At 41.0% G+C, this 22,790-nt stretch overlaps 1 protein-coding gene across 1 annotated transcript in view; it reads right to left on the bottom strand.

Annotated features, from left to right (window-relative positions):
- sdc2 (syndecan 2) overlaps positions 1-22,410 on the bottom strand; it is a 34,621-nt gene extending 12,211 nt beyond the window's left edge. The window contains exon 1 of the mRNA XM_026349512.1: positions 22,155-22,410. Within this exon, the coding sequence (XP_026205297.1) occupies positions 22,155-22,214 (60 nt within the window). The 5' untranslated portion in view covers positions 22,215-22,410. The remainder of the gene's footprint in view (positions 1-22,154) is intronic.
- Between the last annotated feature and the right edge of the window lie 380 nt (positions 22,411-22,790).

Here is a 22,790-nt window from a genome sequence, read left to right as displayed (position 1 = left end):
CCGACTCCCTCCACAAGCCCACACTGTTCTTCTTCCCACAGGCTCCTTCATGATTCAGACTTTATCACTGCACAACAGACAGAGCACTCGAAAACAGCAGCAAAGAGGGAAAATGCATGCTGATAGGAGCATGGAAATGTCCTCCTTTTTTACCTTGAGGGACAGGTAGAAGGAATCGAGTGAACCAAATTATAGATGAGGAGAGAAAAAAAAAATAGAGAGAGCTGAAGAGAAACCAGAACTTGTGGTTAATGTTCCAGCAGCAAGAAAAGGTTGAAAATCCAAGTCAATAAATAAGGAAGTCAAATCCCGTCTTGGAACAAAAACAGTTCTCACCAGCATGTTGTTTGTCTCACTTCATATGTTTAGATAAAAGTGATATTTGTTATAGGAGTATGAATATTTATCAGATAATTTTAATTTTTAACAGTCTCCAACAAATATATCCTTAAGAGGTTAGAAGTGCCTGTTTTTTGTGTTATTGTGATATTTTTGTTATTTGAATTTCTGAAAGTGCTGTTGTGGAGACAATGTCAAAAGCAAGATGAGAGAAAGGTTTAATGAGAGATTGCATTGAGTTACAAAAGTGTTAAACGGACGTTTAATGAACTGTGTTTAATTCTGTGCACTGTAAATATTTAGTGTCAACAAATTTAGGGAGGAAGAGTTGGGAAGAATCAAGATATGCAGCTTCAGCCATTAACTGAGCAGACAGCTGCTGCCTTCCTGGAAAAAGTATGAATAACAGCTGGGCTGGCGATGATGTTATTAGAGTCAGAAAAAAAGAGAGAGAAAAAATAAAACAGGACAGGAGGAGCTGGTGACATCCAAACATTCAATTTGCACCACCAACACCTGCTGATGACTGAACAAGCTGCTGGAGAGACAGGCAGCAAAAAAAAGGTCTGTGTGAGTCATGTACAGTACGTGGGTGGTGAGCATTGTTTGGAAAATGTAAAGAGGATGAGCAGGCAGTAGCAGCCACCTACAGTACAGACTGCACGAGAGGATGTCCTGTAACTCTTAACATGCCACAAAGGTTAGTGTGTGAGTGTGCACATGTGTGCATGTCTGCTCTTTCTGCTCTTTGAACCCACTCTAACTTTTATTGCCCTCCCGGGGATCATAATAAGGAACTAATTGATAGTCTTTGAGCCGCGGGCTGAGGAGAGGGGGAGTTCCTGCAGGAAGTCAACACAAATCAAAACTCTCTCTGAGCCCCTTAAGGTCTGGAGCAACTCCAGCTGAGTTGTGGTGGGTAGCAGTCACTTAGTGTATGTGTGTGTAGGTGGGGGAAAGACAGACTGAGGAAATATCCGACTAAGATAAAGAGAGAGCCCGAGTCTGGAGTTGATGTTTACAGTATCTGCTCGTCTAGATGCCAACTCCTTTTAGTGAAGGAAGTTCAAGTAATGTCTTTCCAAATGTACAGAAGATACGAGATGTTCAAATCCTACCTATCATCATTTGAATTGCTTGCAGTCTTTTCAATCTGATGCATGTAAAAAGTTTAATGATTGGAATAAACAAATAAAACGTCTCTCATGAACTCAACAAAAATGACAAAGTTATACAGCATTATGACAACTTGGCAACTCAGAAATATGTACGAATGCATTTCTCGGACTAAACAGTGCACAGTCCTAAGCACAATTCATTCATCCCCTCTCTTTCATTTTCTCCCCACTCCTAAAGGATTAGATCACGTTGCCTCTGTAGGTGAAAGGCGCCCCTCAACAATCTGAGCACAAGCTGAGCATGTGGGTGCTTTCGGCTCAGATTAATATCGTCTCCTATTCCAAAACAAACGGCCGCCTGACATAGAAAGGCATACGCCACATTCCACAGGGCTCAAGCCTCTCCATAAGGGGCTTGGCAGGAGCAGAAGGGGTTTCCAGCTCAGACTTCCAGGGGTATGTGCACCATAGTGCACCGTGTGCAGCGTATTGTCTACCTAAAACTGTAGGTGGGACACTTTTAAGTCTAGAAATAGCTTTTGTATTTTGAATAGATCAAATAAATTGACCCTTTCAACTAACACATAGTGATCAAATGATGAATCTTACTTAGTTTAAAGCTGTTTTCAGTGAAGAGTCAGCAACAGGTTAACTTCCTTTAGTTAAAATGTTAAAATGTGATCTCTTTATACCTCAGAGATAATAGAAATGTTTTGCTTTGTATTGGACGTGATGCTAAACAATATTTTCACACGGGTGTGAATAGATGAGTTACCCTTTAAGTCCTGTGCCACTTCATTGCACACCGTTATTAAAAGGATGAGACCAGCCTTTTATGGATGTGTTAGCACAATTTTATGTCCTCATAAAGATTAAGTCTGTGGTCAAAGACTGCAGGACAATCAAATGCAGAAAGACCTTTCTGCAAGTGAGTCTGCACAGTGGACGTCATGGACTGAAACTGCTGAGCAAACACCCCAAAACTTATGAAATACATGACAGATCAGCTACTTCTTCACTGCACAGATGATATCTGAGTGAACTAAGACTAGTGGCTGTTTCTGGATGATGCTTAGTAAAAAAAAAAAAAAAAAAAACATTAAGCCAGGCAGTCACCTTATGACAGAATACTACTAACTAGCAAATATTCCATACTATCTTGTGAAACTAATACGGTTGTATTTTTGTGGTTTTTTTTTTCAGTCCTTCATAAAAGCTGCTAGTCAAGATCCAATTTGACGACTCAAACTAAATCCACATGTGAGGATAACACTTTCTAAAAAACACAACAGAGTGCTAATGGAGTCATCTCTGGTTGTATATTACTCTAACTCATACCATGTAAACAGCACGTGGGTGTAGAATTGTATCCCTTCCTATTATATTGTCCTGCCTTTAACACACCATTGCTTTTCCTTCCCACCAGCCAGAAAGACACAACATGGACTGGATATCATTTCCTTCCTTGCAGTATTACTTCCCAACAGGAAGAAAGCCAATTTCATGGTTTCCAAGAAAAACAGACACATGGTGACAGACCACTGATGGGCAATAGGAAACAATAGCATCCACCTCACTCTCACCCTGTTGATTTGGTTGTGTTGAGAGGCTAACTGTATACATACTGTAAAAATTGGTTTAATATTCCCATCTGCAGCTTTGTCTTTCTGTAAAGAATGTGTATTCTCCCACGAGCTTCAAAATGTTGCAGCTAATTTACTCCATCTCACACCACTAAATATTTAACCACACTAATTAAAAGCCATCGGATTCTGTCAAGTGCCTCTCTAGACCCTGACTGCAAATAATGTAAACTTAATGTAAACCCTCTCACTGTGAAATTTCTCCCTTAGCGATGCCAGAACTCCAATGAGGGGAACAATGTGGAGCTCATGTGGCTTCAGCATGGCACCATTTAGAGAATAGCTCAGTGCTGTGACATCCAGCCTCATGGACTGTAACTGGCTTTCTTTCTGCACAAGAACCTCTGCAGACTCCCCAGCCTATAGTGAATCTGCGCTCAGTCCTGCCCTGTTCTCCTTCCTCCACTGCGCCTCTTTGCACGACTGTCCACTGGCTTCTGATACACACGGGAAAGCTAGATTCTTTGTCAGCTGTGAAACTCTAGACACTGGGAAATGGGCTTCACCCTCCAGTCATCTCTGGTGCTGAAGAAGGGGGGAAACAGTAAAATTTGCTGCAGCACGGCAACTTTCCTCCCTCCAGACAGAAGAGAAATATGAAGCTTAAGAGAAATGCTTGAGCTGAGTAAATGTAGAGAAGAGCGAATGCAGTAACAGAGTGAGACAGATTTAAGCGCGTTATAAAAAAGGGCTTCATATTCTGTAACTCAAATACTCCAATAACCCAAAAGCACTGATGCGGAACATGGGAACAATCGGGACTTTCTCCATTTAACTGCATGTGCTAGCACAACTCATATCATGAATACCACATATCAGAGGTTCAGACCACTCATTGTGACTTAAAATGGAGTCAAGCTATGTTTGCCCAGATGTGAGCAACTGCATGAGAAGTGACAGAGAGCGCTTGTGGAACATGAGCTGATTATTTCGGTTCAGCCCTATGCTTTAGGTCAGAACCCTAATTGGCCTAAGATTGACCACCTTACATGAATTAATAAAACCTCAAGTTCCTGTTTTTATCTCAAATATGATCATTAAAAGTTATTTGGAAAGTCTTCCTTCACATGCGTTATCCATAAAAAGCTGTGCAGAGCATGGTCGAGTTTATTGGTGGAACAGGGAGAAGGAGGGCCGGGCAAAGCAGAATAGATTGATTTCAAGTCTTGTGCTTCCCTCTAAGTTGCATACTGTTGCTTTAACTATATCTTAATAACAAAATGATTGTCATTGCTGTTGTTTTGAATATCCCAGGACTTTCAAAGGACAAAGGAACCTATGTTATGTCTCACAAAGCAGTTCACAAACCGAGTTGCGAGGAAAAGCAGTTGAAGGTAAAAGCTGATTCAGCTGACACAGAGGCACAGACGTTTCTTAGATTTCCTCAGTTTCCTCCTTTAATTAATAGACACCTTTGTCTTCCATGGCAACCTTTAGCTTGACTAAAGAGCTCCTCTGTTTCTTTCATATCCCACCTAAATCTGTCCTGCACTGCCCACTTAACCTGTGACAAGAGTGTATTCTCTCAACAAGGTCTCAGTGACCCTCCTCCATTTACTTAATAATATAACACAAAACTAATCATACATCTGGTCCACTCTCTCAGTGCAGCATTGTAAGTTCTCTCTTGGCCCCAAAATAATAGATTTTATCCCTTCACCAGCATCATATTAATACTTACTTAACTTTTAGCCCACAGGTGCAAACTGCATGAGGCCCAAGACTTTCGTCTATGGAAGAGCAGGAAATGAAGCGTTATGCTGTTAAGTTAGCAGCTATTCTCCCAGGAGCTGCAGAGCACAGTAGAGAAAGTAGAGCTTCTATAACATTCCCCGTCATTTAGGTCTTATCTTTCAGCTCTCTTATGCATTACTTAGCTCAGTGGGCAGGAATGCGTGTCTTTACATCCACCTTGATTTAAATGGATATGTGATTGTTATCTACCTGTCTGCACCAACAGGCACCCTGCTCTCTTGATGCAGGCATACGGGGTTCGGTTGGTTAGCGTGTGGTTTAGAAGTGAAGCTCTGCTGTGTTCAGCTGCTGTCGAGAGACAGAATCTTTTGGTTTAGAAGCTGGGATACTTACAGAGGGTGCCAAGACCATCTGTAATGGAGTGTAGGAGAGAAAACAGGTCTCTCTTTATCTTATGTCCTTGGATCAGCCTGCTAAGAGGACAGGAAGAGGACAGATGGAAAACTTTCTCCAACTATTTGTTGAAGCTGCTAAATAGACTGTCAAAAAAATTTGTAATATTAAAATGTTATTCACAATAATTATGTGAAAAAAAAAATCCATCAACAATGATAGTTTCATATTTTCCTCTGTGCTGATAAGACACAACTAGTAACTTAAAGAGTTAAGATATTATTAGTCACAGACATGTACAGTGATTCCATTTTAGAAGCACTGTGTTAAAATGCTGATAAGCCAATGATGGTGTGTAACTAAAAAAAAAAAAAATGCAGTGGCTTTAGTAATTGCAAGATCTGTGTCTCCTGCTGATGAGGAAGTCTCCAATTACAGAAGCTTGTCTGGTTTTCTGTCTATACCACTAGCACCCTGTGCTACACTGGTGTACATTTATGCACTTCAGCCATTTGATTTTGACTTCCTCTTTATTTCTAGAAACGTTCAGCACTCACTGAGCTGACAGAAATAACTACTGCAACTGTAACATGCTGCCAAAACGAGCCTTTAATAGTCACAGTAGAACTATACCAAACAAGTTAATGCACCTGGCCTCAACCTCTTCTGTAACAACCGTCTTAATTTCACATTCAATGCACTTTGTTTTTTGTTATTTGTACTATTTTTCCAACAAGTCGACTAAAGCACCGGATGATTTAGAACTGTCGTTTCTAGTCAGCAGTTGGAAATAAAAAGCTTGTAATGCAGGCTCCTGTATGCTAACATTTCAAGTTCAGTGTTATTAATTAGTGTTTTGCCTGCTTTATAATAATGATATCACCTGCAATGGCAGATTAATAGCGTTATGCATTCTTTGCATTATAAAATGTCTTCCTGAATAAATATAGCCACCATTATTCCACAAAAGTAAAGGCTTCAAAGTTTTACTGGGCTCCCAGCTGAGCTCCATCATGCTGTTTGTTATATAAATCCCTGCTGTGCATACACACACCTGTGTCACAGGCAAACACACACTTTCAGTACAGTGCCTTCCACGAACAAACGCATGCTCGGACATATTTACATATCAACACATGTTCATGAACACAAATTACCTTGCTTTGACCTGCACACTGGTCTGCCTTCGCATAGTATGCACATGACCTCGTCTCCTCCATGTTCACACACAAACACACACATTTCCTCCATCAGGTAGTTGGTGCGTAAGCCTGGGCTGTGGAAAGGGATGAATGCCGTCTTTCAAGCCACAGCAGGCCTGAAATATCAACCATTCCTGCGCAAACACAGGTGCTGCTGCTTCTATAGAGAAACAGATTACAGTAGTAGTAAGGTGGGGAGGTATACGGGGTCAGTCAGAGCCCCACCATCAGCATTGACTGCACTTTGTCAACAATGAACACACATGCACACACACTCACACACTGCTGGAATGTGTTTTGTTTGAACCCCATCACTATAATTAGGCTTTGTGTATGTGTGTGCATTTGTTCCATGATGCCTTTGCATGCTCTGTACTAACACTCTTTGTTCTAGAAACAAACAGTTCAAGTATTAGCAAATCCTGCTCATGTAAATTACACGCTGAATGGCACACACCAGACAACTTTGTACTGCTGGGTTCAATCTGATGGAAGAAATAACGACGTGGTACTTATGGGCATTCTGCCCTTGGTCTGCTATTAGGAGGACTGTTGAGTGCCCTAAATCTTTGAAACAATGGAATGCACAGTGCTTAGTGGCTCAAGTGGGGGTCAGTGTCATTAATTACTGCTCATGTGCTCCAGACTTAGAGCTAAGCTAATCATCTTGTCTTAAAACAATCAAGGTGCGGGGTCGTGCTCTATCAAATGCCAAACAGAAGACAAACAATTCTTTCAACATTCAACAGAAAGGCCAATTAGTCAATTGTCAGGAAACTGACTAATTGTATTCAATTCAATACCGAAGATACCTGCTGAAAGAAAGACTGTCAGTGGTTTCTGCTGTTAGTGGCTGCTGCACAATCCTCTAGTGGTCTGTGTCAGAACACACGTCTTTCACACCTCATACAGTCTGGGTTTCTCCGACACATTGTCAAGGGAAGGGCATGGTTTCCATCAACTCTGTCTTTTAAAAGCTTGTGTTTTTTGTTGGCGTTATAAAAATCCCCAGGGCGCGATGTGTGTGATTGTGTGTTTAGCATGTGTTTGCATACACTGGATGTACACACACTGGAGACAAATGCCTGTGCTTGTGTATATTGTACTACATAACCAGTTTCAAATTCACTATAGTCCAGCTTTTTTCCCCCTAATTTTGGTGTTCCTACCTTGGAATGTGTTTCAGATCAATCTGCTGCCAGAAAAAGAAAAGAAAATCCCTGAGCTCTCCATTGCCAGATCATTAACACTACAACATGAAAGCTCTCTCGAGGACTGTAGGGGTCAAAGTTTTCCCCGTGTCCTCCTTACCAAATAAATTATAAAAAGATATAAAGAGTAGATCTAAGAAGAAGGAGGAGGACAAATTCTGGGTTGAACAGCATAATACGTTATCATACATTGCAGACATGCCATGCTCACCACAACACAACACACACACACAAGTTTAAGACTGAGGTTAATCTGCCATCTTGATCTGGCTTCATATACAGTTCTCTTGTATACTTCAGCCAGTGCTCTCTGGGTCAACTAGGCTGGTGCCTGGCCTAATTGACCCAGTCAAAGGCTGGAGATTGCATCAGCACATATGTTTAGTTATTAAAACAGCTGCAGTGCTTTTTTTTTTTACTTTTAGGAGAATATGTGGTTGCTGCTAAGTCGGGCACATTCGGTACAACTTGCTTCTGCTGTACATCATCCTCTAAAGGTCCAGCTGACAACATACTGACACTAGTTCGGGCTGACAGTAGTTACAAAATTAAATATGCCACATCCCTCCTAATACGTATGGCCAGTTTTGCACTTATAAGCTATGCAGAAAAAAGTGATGATGTACCACATTTCTCCATCCAGGATGCCAGTCTCTCCCTGCTGCCAGCTCTGACAAATAGGCCTTTATCACCTGAAATGAAAGCAAAAGAGGAGAGAGGGGCAGATGGGGCAGAGGCATGCAAGCGTGGGGGAAGAGGGAGGAGAACGATTTCGCTGCTTTGTCGGCTGATCTGGTTCAATCCGTGTGGTGCAGCGATTGAATTCCCATCCAAGCCTTTTCCTTAAGAGGATTTAGACTCAGGGGAGTCAGCAGGGCCACAGAACAACGGTGTGTTAATAGCAACCCGCGATGGGATGATGGGAGTGATGTAGCAGAGAAGCATAAGACAAGAAGAAAGGGGAGGATTGGGAAAATTGCAAAAACTAAAAATAAAAAAGGTAATAGTCTAGGATAAACTCTTGTTCCAGGTTTAGGTTATCACTTCTCGTGGGGGATAGTGTGTTAGCCATTAAAGACAGGAAGGAAACAAAGGTGGTAAAGAAAGGTTAATGATAGTAGCCACACACATCATCACTGTCAGAAAGAGACGAAGGGGACACTAACAATCTAAGGAATGGATAAACAGAAGAAACAGAGGCATGCTAAAGATGAGAAGGCGGCAGGTGGTGATCTCTGATCCCATTATCTGGGGCTAATCCTGATGAGCAGTGACCATGTTTGTATGTGTACTGGTGTTTGTGCGTGGGTTTATTATTGAGATGACTCTCACTGAATCATTCCCTCAGTCAACCTGTAGTCAGATTTGAGGAACGTCCGTAAGTTAGACATGTTGAATTTTTGCCATGCTGCTGCAACTAGGCTTAATTAAAATCTTAAAATGGATCATATCTATTTTCCTTTTAATGTATGATAAACATTACATTTTGTCTAACCAGGAGTTTTACAGTTAAGCAGTATTATGTGACTGTATTATGTTAAGGTCATCTGTTCAGATGATTTAGCCGTCATGTTTGTTCTTATTAATTTTTGCTAGTTCTCCTATGTCTGCCGGCTTTTTTGTCCTCACTCACTGCTGAAAGCTTCATGCTTGTTGATATAAAAATCTCGTACATCACAGCTCATGTCCACAAAATAATAAAACTGAGGTGTAAACTTTTCAGAGACTGAGAAACAGCAGATATGGGGTGACGGAGTGAGAGTTAGCAGTTCCCTGTGCGAGTCTGAAGTGCCATCACCTACAGTACAGTATGCACAGGGTGTTATTAATAGTCGGCTAGCCTGTGAGTCTGGGTCACCATGTGTTTGTATTCAAAAACACACACTGTTCAAATTAACCGTGCAGAATGACGCATACATAATCTTAAATAGCTTTTTTTTTTAGGATTAGTAACCACAAAACTACAATCTGAAAATGATTTCATTATAAATACAATTATAGCCTATCCTATAACCAAAAAGTAACATACTGTTGCATACAGTGTTACATAAGTGTGCAGCAGGTCATAGATCAACTGGTTCATAACTCCACCACAACAAAGCCAAAGCAATGTGTGTATTATTGCTTTAATGATCCACTGAGAATTCATGCCATCAGTATACTGTTATGTTTGAAGTGGGTTTTATCTTTTGGCTCTAATCCAGTCCATCAGGCCACCATGTCACATGATAATGTCAGATGAGTGCTGCAGATGTAGATGTGCAGGTCTTTATTAGCTTCATGCTTAGATGTTAAGCCTTTAAAAAAAATGCCAGTTCAAAGACACTGTTATCTCTCTTTATTCAAACCAGGAGAAGAATGTGGTGTCAAATGCTGACGAGTGAGTTAGTGGCACATCATCACAAAAATGTTATTTATAGCTACTATTAAAAGTCAAAAGTTCACTCAGTTCACTTTGAAGTGACTTATTATCTCTACACCTGTTCTTTTTTACAAATGTCTGAGGTGTTAAAAATTAAGAGAGGAGAAGAGAAGAGAAGAGAAGAGAAGAGAAGAGAAGAGAAGAGAAGAGAAGAGAAGAGAAGAGAAGAGAAGAGAAGAGAAGAGAACAGAAGAGAAGAGAACAGAACAGAACAGAAGAGAAGAGAAGAGAAGAGAAGAGAGTTTCTATGGCAGGACATGTCTCACCAAAGATGGATAAGATGGAAATCATAGCAAAGTTGTCTTTCGTTTGCCTCCAGTATGAACAGTAACTAGACCAAATGTGGGCTAAGCATGACTCATGTAATTGCACATTAATGACACTGTCTAATTATGGGTGCAGGAGCTGAGCTGTATGCCAGACTCAGCGTAGGGCCCACAACCACACAGGTTTTTTTTAATGCCTAGGCTAAAATATATCCAAACACTGACAAAAGAGTTCTTCAATGGTACTGTAATGTTTTCTTAGCATTTTAACTGAGGTACGGGTTTTATTCCAGCACTTTGTTTGATGTACTGTTGGCCCACCAACAAAGAACTTATGAGCTAAATACTGACTATTACACTAATAATGTGCATCTATAAACTCTAAAGCATGACGGGATTTGCTTAAGCAATATAATCTACGACAGCTCTATCTTGCTTTGAAGAACTTCATGCTTCAGGCACGAAGTAGGAAACAAGAAACACAAGTCCACTTTGCCACTGTCCCACTGTATCCTGTATGGATTAATAGTGTTTGAGAGTCACTTGAGGTCTAATTAGCACATGCTGAAGATTAGCCTGCTGAGGCTCGTGAGTACTTTAGATCTTTGAGCAGTGTAGTGCAAATGCCAGGACACTGTCTCTTAATGCTGTCTTAATGCTGTCAACATCAGAGCAGGCACAGCCTTCAAGTACAGAAGAAATGTTTGGTTGATTAATTGATAAGTTGAGATACAGAGATAATTGCCAATGAATTGGCAAAAATATGCTAAATTGTCACCAAAACCTTTTTTTTTTTCAACAATTTCAAGACTGAACAATAATTAGCTAGATAGAAAATAATTAGCAGATAAATCAAATAATTGCTCAGTTGATGCTTTTAATTTTTAAATTTCAAATGAACATATTTTACAACAGCAACTCCACTTCTGACCAGTTAAAGATTGCTCCATATGCTCTAGAGAGATTTAGGCAAAACGCTAGCACTTCATTTTGTTAAATAGAGAGAGCTAATGTTTCGGCAGTGTGAAATAAAGATTTTGTTTTTTAATTTTTGTCTGTCTTAGGGGTCAAAAACCAATTCCGCGAAGACGAGGCCACTGTGATGTACATCCGTGTGTCTCTCTGCATATGTGAGTGATGTTTGACTCTAACACTACGGCTCCATCCTCCACTCAGTTCCTGTTCTCATCGTAACAAACTGCTGTACAACAAAGAGGGGGGAAAAACACCAGCTGCTCGATGCGAGATGCATTCTTCTCTTATCAACCAAATAACACAGTAAGCTCAGAAATATGAGTAAACAACTCACGTCATCCTGGACGACATCCTCCAGGATGTATTACATGTTGCACTTTAGCTTTGATAAGCCCTTAACTGGAAAGACTGTTGAGTGCCACGTTTTAAATTCTGTTGAATTAAAGCAAGACCACACTTTTCCACATGTAAGAATGAGGGGTGCATACCTAATGTTGCAACCAAACAGTCTTGTCTGGCTTTCATGGGGATATTATGTGTCTGTTTTTTAAAGTGTTGTGGCATCTGGCTTATATTTGGAAATAATGGAGTGAAATTCTTATTCATGTTCCATCCCATGTAAATAATTGAATTCTGGCAACTAAAATAGGTCCAGTGCTTCTGCCACAGCTAGGCTACATTTTCAATCTTTAATGACTGTGTGGAAGAATAAGCTGGGACTTTGAAAGCATGCCAATTTATCAAGACAGAAAATGCACTTTTAACTGAGAGAACACACAATTAGCAAGAGGCTGATCTTTCACAGAAGAGACTATTTTTTATGCTATCTCTCCTTTGGATGCAGGACAGAGATCACTAACAAAACTCCTGCAGCTAAAAATGGTTTTTAATGCGTCTGCCAAACCTCTGCTCCCTTGCTCACTACACGGCCTTTCCCTTTTCTTTCCCTGTGCTGTAACACTGCAAGTATGTGTGGTTTTTGAAGTCTGCAGTATTGCTTTTCTAAAAGGTTCCGACACAATACGAGCATGTGAATGCAAAAAGTTTAGACTAATCTCTTAAGTAAAAACAGAGAGATATGCTGAGAGAGCTTGCAGTGGTACATCCCACACTAAAGAGGACCATCTATCAAAAACCCACCAGGCACCAGAAGTTTCTTGCAGCTTTTGCACTGCAGGTCTAAGAAAACCTGTCATAAAGGCTCTTGTGGTCATAAAGTCACACATAACAGAGTGCTATGCTACCACACTAAACTAAAGCAGAGGCAGTAAGAGCAAACAATCATCTTCAAAAAGGCATCTTCAATAGACTCTTCAGAGCTGTGTGTTGACGCAGCAAATGTGTTTCTGTCAAACACATGTCAAGGTCAGTGGAGTTCATTAGATGCACACTGTACAATTTTCATAATGCAACTCAAAGGCATTGTTTGGCAGACTTTTCATGTCTGGTGAGCACTCATGTCTCTTTCTCTAACACAGGCTTTCTACTGTAAGTCCAAGGCGAGATTTTCCAACACTCACTGAAATTTATTTTAAAGTGTAAAATCAGCGAGGATCACCTTTAACTTTGGTAAGATTCAACAGAAACTTCACATCAGCTGATAAAAACACAAATTTATTTTGTTGAAATGGAAAAGCTCTCTTGTACCGCCACATTTAACAAACATTTTCAATTTCCTTCCTCACAAAAAAGCTGGAAAACAAATTTTATTATGAGCTACTCTAACGATATTGTCCTTGTTACACGCTCATAAAACATCACTCTATAGCATTATTAGTGGTCAAAAACTCATTATCATATTGAGAAAATGAAGAATCATTGCTGAAATACTTAATTGCTTACTTGTCTACAGTACCATAGATACATACCAGTAACAGGAGACACTCACTTAAGTTAACCAAAGTATTATGAGCCAATGGAAGTTAAACCTTTTGAAGATCCCACTTCCTCTTAATATACACAGTTCTTAGTGATGAATCCAAAAACCCTGTAGAGACCGTGTTAGGAAGTCAAGAGGCTGCCCGGGCAGAAAGAATATCCTGCTGGGTCGAAGGGGAGCAGCGATGCAGCCATTCCACTGAGCTGTTCAATCACTTGATTAAACAAATTATCATCATGGAAGTAATCACCCTTTGCACTCTGCCTGCCTGCCTACATTATACCATGAAAACCTGTTTAACTATAGCATGGAAACGATACGGATTATAAGTGAAGCGTTGACCTTGGCTGATGACACTGTTAAAAGGGCTTATTTCTGGGGGGTGGGGGTAAACTAAGACAGAGAAAGTTCAAGAGGAAGGATGAAAGACAAAGAGACAGAAACCCAAAAAGAGTGACGCAGAACGTGACTGAGGACAACGGAATAGCTGGTATTTAGCATGTTCAGGCTTTAAGTTGATATTTTAATATTAAACTTAAAAGGTGTGGCAGTATTAGAATTAGTGGAAGTATTGGATTTCAGGAAATTCAGAAAAGCCTGAAACCTAAACACAATAAAAACAAAACAAAACAAAACAAAAATAGATTTCCAGTCAAGAGGTCAGAGGGTTAACCGTGTACCTAACTACGGACATGACACAGTGTGACTGGCAGCCACTGTTTGTTTAGAGATCTCTGTCTGAAATTTTCCACCCATCAAGAGGTCTGTGTGGTCGACCCGAAAGGAGAACTCCGGCAATAAGCGTGTCAGCGGTATTTGCATTTAAAATGAAAATGGATTCCATCTGACATGGTTTCTCTGGTCTAAAGCCTCTCTCAGCTGAATAATAAACCCAATCCCTCGGCGTAATGGAGGACTAACTGCTGGGGTGCTGAATGCAATGCAGCGCTCTGCTGAAAGGTTTTACAGTCAGTGTTGAGAACACAGATGGCTGGTTACAGAATGCATTAGTAAAGATTAACTCGCCTGGTAGGATAGCCACATTAGTGCCTGTGATCATGTTAACAACCGTGGCAGAGAGACTGTGTGTCATGATAACACTTGGGCATAGTTAAATGTGAACGCCAAACTTGGTATCTGAAAATATCAAAATGTAATTTCACGATGAGTATCTGCTGGAGTTATGCATAACATTGTGGTTGATCAGTACAAGTACACTCGTTTTCTTAAAGAAGACTTTAATGGAAAGTTTATCATTAATTGATCATTTTGTCTCTTTTTCACAAAATTGCATTTGATGGTATCAACATCAGGATTGGACACATCACTTTTGGCTTTGAGAAATAGGATTTTAACTGCTTTCTATAAGCCGCAGCACTAATGAGCATGTAGAAACACAACAGCAGGTGCAAGCTCCTCCGCAGCGCATCGTGTCCACAACAATCAGTGAGCTCATATGTGCACAAACTCCAGTCTTGTCCAAGTTGTTGCTCTCTGACACCGTAGTGAACACTAGTGACATTGTAGAACAAAGCAGGCGAAGCCAAACAAGATGGTTCTGAACTTTACAGTTTAAATATGTAAATAAGAAAGTCCCCTGCACCAGAACTGAGTAAAGGAGTAGAAACAACATTAAGGCTTAATGTTTATGGAGGAGTTATGTTCATACTTTTTTATTCATTTATTTTAATTTTTTTTTGCTGTAAATCTAATTGAAAAGGAAAAGAAAAGAGACTGTTTTGTTTCACTTAATTTAGCTTAAAACTTGGTATGAGCCCAGCTGTGTCCCTACAGTATATTTGCCCCATTTTCCACCACTGTTAGCTCATTCAGTATTACTGTGTGAGTCACTGTCTGGACTGGTCTGAGGCTGTGGTCATGGTTTAGACATTGAACATCGGATATCTCCCACAACAGCACACAGGAACATCTGGATTCAGATCTGGGGTCTTGACATCATGGCTCCTCCAAATCAAAACAAGGAAATGAAGCAAACCTCAGCAAAGTCAGTAATCACCGCCTTTGAAATTAAATGGAGATTAAAACCTAGGATATGAAAACACTACTGAAGATTCAAATGTTTATTTTTGTGAGAAAATGAACTGTTGGAGAGAAATGCAAATGTTTCTATGCATGGAAAAAATTACTTACTTTTAAAATTACAGGTTATGTGCTGAAGGAAATTATTAAATGCAGGAAATACTCAAGAGTCTACTAAGGCTACCCATACGGAGAAAGGAAAGGAAACACATCAACTTCCTGTTTTTGTTTCAGATCTCAGTAATGAATATTCATGAAAACATAAATTGGGTCCTTTAAAGGCACTGTGTTTCACCAAAATGAGTTTACACACCAGCCTGCATTTAGAGCGAAAAGTGTTATCTGCTATGTAGGGAGTTCACTAATGAATTCCCCTCTCTAGCTCAGCTTTCACAAATACCCTCTGGAATCTCTGAGTTTTCTCACGAAAACAGCTCTAAATTAAGTGACTGCGTAGAGTATAATTTGCGTTTGGTGATACACCCTGCATAAAAATCATGATTTACATGCTTTAGTTCCTTCAGCGCTGTTTTGGCTCAAGATGCAGGAAATAATGGAAACGCCAGACATTACAAGTGCATTTTTTCTGCGTGGTGGAACGCCAGTGCAGATATCAATTTGGCGCCTTACAGGGACGAGTGTGCTCGTAAATACGAGTGAGCACAGATGTGTTAAATGTGCCGTGCTGTTTTCCACAGCAATCATGGGAGTTAGACGGAAAAAGTGGCTGACGTCATGGCTTGAAATACCTGCCATCGTCTGGACGGCATGCAGATGGGAAGAAATGAACCTCAGATGACTTATGATGTCTTATTCAGCAGAACAGTCAACCAGCTGTTTGTGACAGTTTCACTTCACCCTTTAACAGGCAGACCCACAAACCCTGGTCTGACCACACTTTATGCTAATGATAATAAAAATACAGCTTCAAACAGGAGATATACTGTGTGTCTTGGTTGCAATAATAGATGAAATTGTCAGAATTTCAGAGTCACAGAATCTGACATGATGCCATACAACTACAATTCTCATGATGATTGCTACGCACTTTGTCTTCTCTGAACACTAAATTGCCTGACATAGCATTTCTATAGCTTGTAGTCAGTAAAATACTGAGCTTTCACTTGGTTCTTTGCTCTTGGATAAAACATTTTTGCCTCCATCATTGGATGTGCTGTTCACTGAGATTGGGAAATTGTCACACAATTTCAGAATATCTTTTCTACAGACATTTGCAAAGTTACATTTTTCTATGAAGAGTGACAAAAACTATAATGTGAAAAGGAAGATGAAATCTCTGTGAGTTTTGAAAATTTACAGAACTGAATTCCAATGTCAGAAAGGTAGGAACATCTTTATCCAATCTGAGTCTGACTTTTATGATATGACTTTGATAAAAAAAAGCAAGAACCCAATTGACTGGAGTATTAAATAAGTTTTACAGATCTCATATCCATTCTATAACCACTATTTGCTAAATATATTTACTCCTCTTGATCATTTGTACCGCATGTCTTAATGAGTAAAGGGGACACATGTAAATATTATTCTCATTTTAGTATGTAGATTGTACTGTAACAATATCCAGAAAGCAAACACAAAAGTAGTTTGATAACAGCATGCTACATTTACTCAAAATGATTAGATCATCTTTATAAAATGCACGAAAAATGTAAAAGCACAAAGTATTTCTTATTGTAATTGGACTCTTAAAAGTATAAAACACATTCCTTATGTTCTTACACACAGTCCGCCCCAGTAGTCTCTCCTCATACTCCTTGTCATACTCTGTTTACTTCATAGGTCTGTCTTTGTCATTTCACCCCCTGCTAAGATACACACTTTTCACACCTCACACAGCAAAGCATCCCGCCAAGCATGGGAAAACCAGAACGCCAAAAGGGAGCCAGGGTTCACACTCTTCATCCAGTCTTTTTCCTTCATCTCACTCTTCGTTTCCTCCTACTTACTCAAAGTTGAAAGCAGCAGGCAGTAATGAAAAAAAAAAAAAAAGAGAGAAAGAAAGGAAGAAAACAGACGTACCGACACAGGGTTTTCCCCATTTCTCTTTGTCACAACCACAATCCCCTTCACCACAGCCCTGCCAAGGAAGTTTCCATTTGCTAAGCTAATTAAATAGAAGAAAAAAGGGAAGAAAGAGGTGAGAACAGAGGAAGAAAGAGCAAGAGTAATGTTCCAGGTCGACTGTGTCTAAATATTGTCATCCAGATTGCCACATGCAAAAGGTTTTTTTGTCTCCTGTAGCAGCCTTTGATAAGTCTTCGAGTGAAGGTGGCTGTGGCCCAACATAAACCAGTGCTGCTGTTGCTGCTGATACTGTAGCTGCATCACCCTAATGTGTTTTCCCTATGCGTCAGTAGCTGCAATGACAGTGTATTTCAAACATGTGGCATAAACTCATGCACACACACACACACAACAACAGGGGCATAAAGAGGAACGGATAAACAAACACGTGCATAATCAGAGCCTGACTGTGAGTCTTCATGCATAAATCGCTGCCAATGTAAGAGCTTCTTCCAACTCGTCAACAAGAGAGTGAAGTGGGGGGGCGGCAGTTTGTTCTCTCAACACATACGTCCTGCAGATGTTAGCAAATTCAATGCAAGCAGATCTTAGAAGACGAGGAAGAAGAAAAGGGGGTGCATTTAGTGTGGGAAAACAAATATGCATTACTGTTCCCTCGTTTCTCCCAGCTGTCTGAGAGGAAATATAATGCCACCGCTCTCAGCCTGATCTGAGACACTGTGGCAATGACAGACAGTATCTTGACCATGCTGGAAGAGATATCTGGCAAGCAGAGGGGGGCTTTATACATAGAGATAGCAATAAACAACGAAGGAGGCGCAGGAGACCATGTGTGCAAATGTGTGTTTATCTTCCGTGTGTGCGCTTGTGTGGTGACAAAACAAGAGTTCATGCGTGGACACAGATGGATTCAGTGAAAAAGGATGGTGGTAGCTGCTGCTGTGCTTTCAGTGGTCCAGCAGTCTCTGCCTCCTGCCTTCTGTGGAGTCCATTAGTGATTGCATAATGCTTGGCAGACAGGGACCAAGTGAATGCACCCCCTGAAGGGTCGAACACTAGCAAGGAGGTAGGTTTCTCTGCAGAGTAAGAAACTCAGTGTTCCCATGTTTGTCAGGGGTGGATTTATCAGAAAAAACAAGAAGAAAGAAATGCCTTTTTCACTGACAGACAAAACACAAGCAGTTGCATGCAGGGGAGGAATTCTGTGTTAAAAAATAAAAGACCTTCATTAAATATACAGCAGGAGAAGCTGCATACAAATACGGCATCTGGGCTTTGCTTCGATGTTGCTCTATATCCTTTCACCCCTTTATATCATAACTTTTTACACGCTCTTCAATTGTTAATTTTCATCCTTGCATATTATTTCGAGTTGCCCTTCTCCAGTTTCTCTTCTTGAATAAAGGAGGATAGATGGAGGGTAAATCTTTTGTCCACCCACCACATTTTACTTATTCATCACCAAGTAAATTGGAAATTAAGTGCTCTGGAGGAAGCATACTGCTTTTATTGCTGGAGAATAGACAGAAATGTTTTAATACACATACACACACACACCTTATTCAGCCGATGACAGCCTTGTGCTGTGCCACAAACACGCAAAGCGCCACATTCAGCTCAGTAGTCTTAGAGAGAACGTCAGGACAAGTTCAAAAACACTGAGAGCAGTGGAAATCTGCATGCTTTTAGGATTCATATGACCTTCATATCAATCTACTCAAAAGAAATGACAGTGTAGTATACTAGTGCAAGTTATTTATTCTTGTTTAATGTAGTAGTAAATGATGTGTTTAGATGTGCCTGGAAAGATGTACTACACACCCTGAAGTTGAGAGAAAGGTCAGTGCGTGTGTGTCGATGCTGTCCATTTCATTACCACCAAAATCAGCAGATACAAAACTAGCATTCAAGCCTAAAGATGAAACCTCAATGGAGCTGTGGGACCAAGATAATACATCTCTTACAATACGTAGCCTGCACATTCCCACGTCGCTTAAAAAGTCGTTATAAGGCCTCAAGTTGAAGTCTTGTATTTGGTGCTTTGGCCTTTTTACTCTTGAAATAATATAAGGTATTTTCAGGCTTAGTGTGTCTTTTCTTTTTCACTATTTGAGGAAAGTCTATGATAGCAGCCCACCCTGACTTCCCCTATTGAGGAAGGACTAAGGCAGCTTTCACTCTGTGTCATCCTCATGAATGGAATCAGTCCAGAGAAAAAATACCCCTCAGAAAAATGTAAACATGTGAAATCTTCTAGTTGTTGTTGCTTTAAAATCCCCTTAACTCAGACACAGACACCCCTCCATACTCCCATTTCTCTCTGTCTCGATCATTCACCACATTCCAGTTTTTCTCGACTGGCCTTGAAAGTCGGTGTGGTCTGCTGGAGCAGCAACACCAGGGAGTGGGAGAGGAAGAAGCTGGACATGGTAATCAAAAAGTCCTCCTCTGTCCTCTGGACTCAGTAAGGGAGGTGGGGGAGAGAAGAGTCCTGGGTAAACTATCATCTATGCTGGACCATGAGTCTCACCCCCTGCAGGACACCCTGTCTACCCTGGAGCAGCTTCAGTGACAGACTGAGCCACCCAGTCAGACTCTACAATGAACACTACTAACACTGTACATTTGGGATCCATCTGCTGCAATCAAGTGCAATTATTTATCTAACATCTTTCCTACTTTTGGCACTTTGCTGCGTACTTGTACTGTTGCAACAGGACAAATAAAGATCTGAATATCTTATCTTATACCAAATCCAGCCGTCTTCTAGAGCACGAAACTGAACTCAGAATCCCCTTGTAAATCACAGATGCAAAGTGAGGTGAACAACACCCACGCTTCCCACCAAAACATGACACAAATTACAGACCGCAGCATCTGGTGAGTGGCATGCACCAAAACACAGCAGAGTGGGCCAAGCACATACAGCCTGGCTTGGCCCAGGCAAACTCTTGTCTCGTCATTCACAAACGTTGGTGAGAGAGGAGTGGAAAACGTGACCAAACCAGTATGAAAGAAGAGCAAAAAACAGAGGAGATTGTTACAGTTCCACGTTCACTGTGTTTACCTCATCTAATAAGAGACGGGATAACAACACAGCCGCATGGCTCCACTGTGCTTTGCCTTCTACAAAACAGTATTTTCCTTTAACTTGAGGCTTCAACATGTGCAGGGACCTCACATGTTGCACTACTATAAAAGCATTACTCATTAAGTAACCTGGAAACCAGGCACAAAAAACAAAACAGAACATGTAGGAAAAGAGCATAAATGGTATCTAGACAACAGTGCAAACATTATATTTGATCTTATAGGCTTGCTGGTGACAGAAAAGTAAATCGGCGCTAAGTGCTGAAATAGCTAGTTTACAGAAGCCAAGAGCAGTTTGTTTTATCTGCAAGTTGAAAAGTTTAAAAGTCACAGTATGATAGTGTATCCAAGTGAAGTGATGGGGTAATTAAAAACACACACAGACGTGCCTAAAGCGGGTTATCAACCACTTGTCAACACCAATGCCAATACTGAAAATCAATGCTACACGTCAAGTTCCACTGAGGCCTTCAGGGGACACTGATAAAGCAAAGGAAGATATTGATCTGGTTAAAGTGTGTGTGTGTGTGTGTGTGTGTGTGTGTGTGTGTGTGTGTGTGTGTGTGTGTGTGTGTGTGTGTGTGGTTTGCCTTTGTAAAGTCATACTCATGCAGCCATAGTTCTACAAAAGAGCCACTTATAATTGGCCAAAATACAAAAGGACTGCACCAGACAGTGTAATGCAATTCACCATGTGTTTCTCAAATACTACCATAAACTTTTAACAGTGTCAGAGAAGGTTGGTTCAACTCTGCATGTATTGTTGAAGTTGTAATTTCTGCTAGAGTAGGACAGTATTGATGCCAGTTTCGTACTCTACACAGTCCTGGTGTAGGAATAATAATAGATAACATGTGAAATTGTACTCTGAGCACGACCTCTGCAAAACAATGAGTCATTAAAACAACAGTGTCTGAATCAGCTAATTGGACACGGGGCCCTAACAGAGGAGGAGGCACTGTTCCAAGAGACAAGTCACAACCCACAGAGAAACAACAGGAGGGAGCAATAATGACTGGCTGCACATGAAGGTGCCAAAACCTGTCATCGCAGAATGATGCAGACAAGGAGGCTTTGAATCTGTCGATAATGAGGAGGAAGCACCGATAGCGAATCGATTCGCATATATAGATCCATTGACTGCAATGCAAACCATTCACCGATTCATCTGTGTAGCAAGCGGAGAGGCTGCATCACTGAGGACATGTTGTCAGCGATGGATGCGTCTCTGTGATCGTGGACCTGCACGGACACCACAGATCCCTGTGACCCGGCTGCAGGGGCCGTGCAGCGGCTGCGTGCTCCCCTGGAGTCCGCTGGTTGATCAAACCAGTCTTGTTAGAGTTGATAAAGTCTATAATACTCCGATTTGATGTGACATTTCTAAAGCATCCATCAAACTGTGTCGCTTCTGGTAATTATGTTGCTTCTTAGCTTTAAGTCACAGGTTCATGCATGTGGAATAAACTTTAAAGCAGCTCCACGTACAAAGAAATGAAGGCGCAACATCTCAGACACAAAGATGAGAGCATGAGGAGCTGTGAGGGCTCTTTTCGAGCTGCTCCTAGTCTCCACTACGGCTCTAAACACCGTTTACTGAGCTATTTAAAGAAATCCGTGCAGCAGCCGCGGCCCCACATTCAACCTGATTTAGGTAACTACTCCCAACACTGACAGACACACACAGAGGACAAACTTCCAACTGTGTCGACAGTTTATCGCTCGGTACGTGGACACAGTCTGTCTCTGTCTGTCTGTCTGTCTGTCTCTGTCTGTCTGTCTCTCTGTCCGTCTCTCTACTTCGCTTTAAGTTTCCTTTAACTTTAACTCACCCTTTCCCCGGAGAGGAAGGCGGTCAGCCCGAGGGTCAAAATTATCCAAACGTTCCTCATAATTCCTCAGAGCGGATTAAAACGTGTAGGAAGCAGAGAAATGTCAAACGTCCTCGTCCTCGTCCTCCTCTTCTTCTTCTTCTTCTTCGTCCTCCTCCTCTTCTTCTTCTCGTTCCCTCTCTGTCCTCGCACCCTTCGCTCCGGCTCCTGCCGCGTCTCTCTCTCTCTGTCTCTCTCTCTGTCTCTCTCTCTGTCTCTCTCTCTCTCTGTCTCTCTCTCTCTCTGTCTCTCTCTCTCTCTCTCTGTCTCTCTCTCTCCCCCTCTCTCTCTCTCTCTCTCTCTCTGTCTCTCTCTCTCTCTCTCTCTCTCTCTCTCTCTCTCTCTCCGGACTGGGATCCCACCGGATACGTGTTGCGTTTTGATGATTCCTCCTCCTTCCTCCTCCTCTTTCTCTCTTTCTTTCTTTCTTTCTTTCTCTCTCTGTCTTTTATTTCACCTCTTCTCTTTTTCTTTTTCTTTTTCTTGTGTAAATCTGTTGTTGTTTTTTTTTTTTTTAAAAAAAACACCTCGCGACTAACTCGGTTTTAATGTCGCCTCGTGTCACCTAGAATCTCGCACGAGACACCTCTCTCGCGC

Source organism: Anabas testudineus, chromosome 11, assembly GCF_900324465.2.
Source record: "Anabas testudineus chromosome 11, fAnaTes1.2, whole genome shotgun sequence".
Taxonomy (NCBI): Eukaryota; Metazoa; Chordata; class Actinopteri; order Anabantiformes; family Anabantidae; genus Anabas; species Anabas testudineus.
Note: the sequence above shows the minus strand (reverse complement) of the source record. Positions and strands in the feature narration are given on the sequence as shown.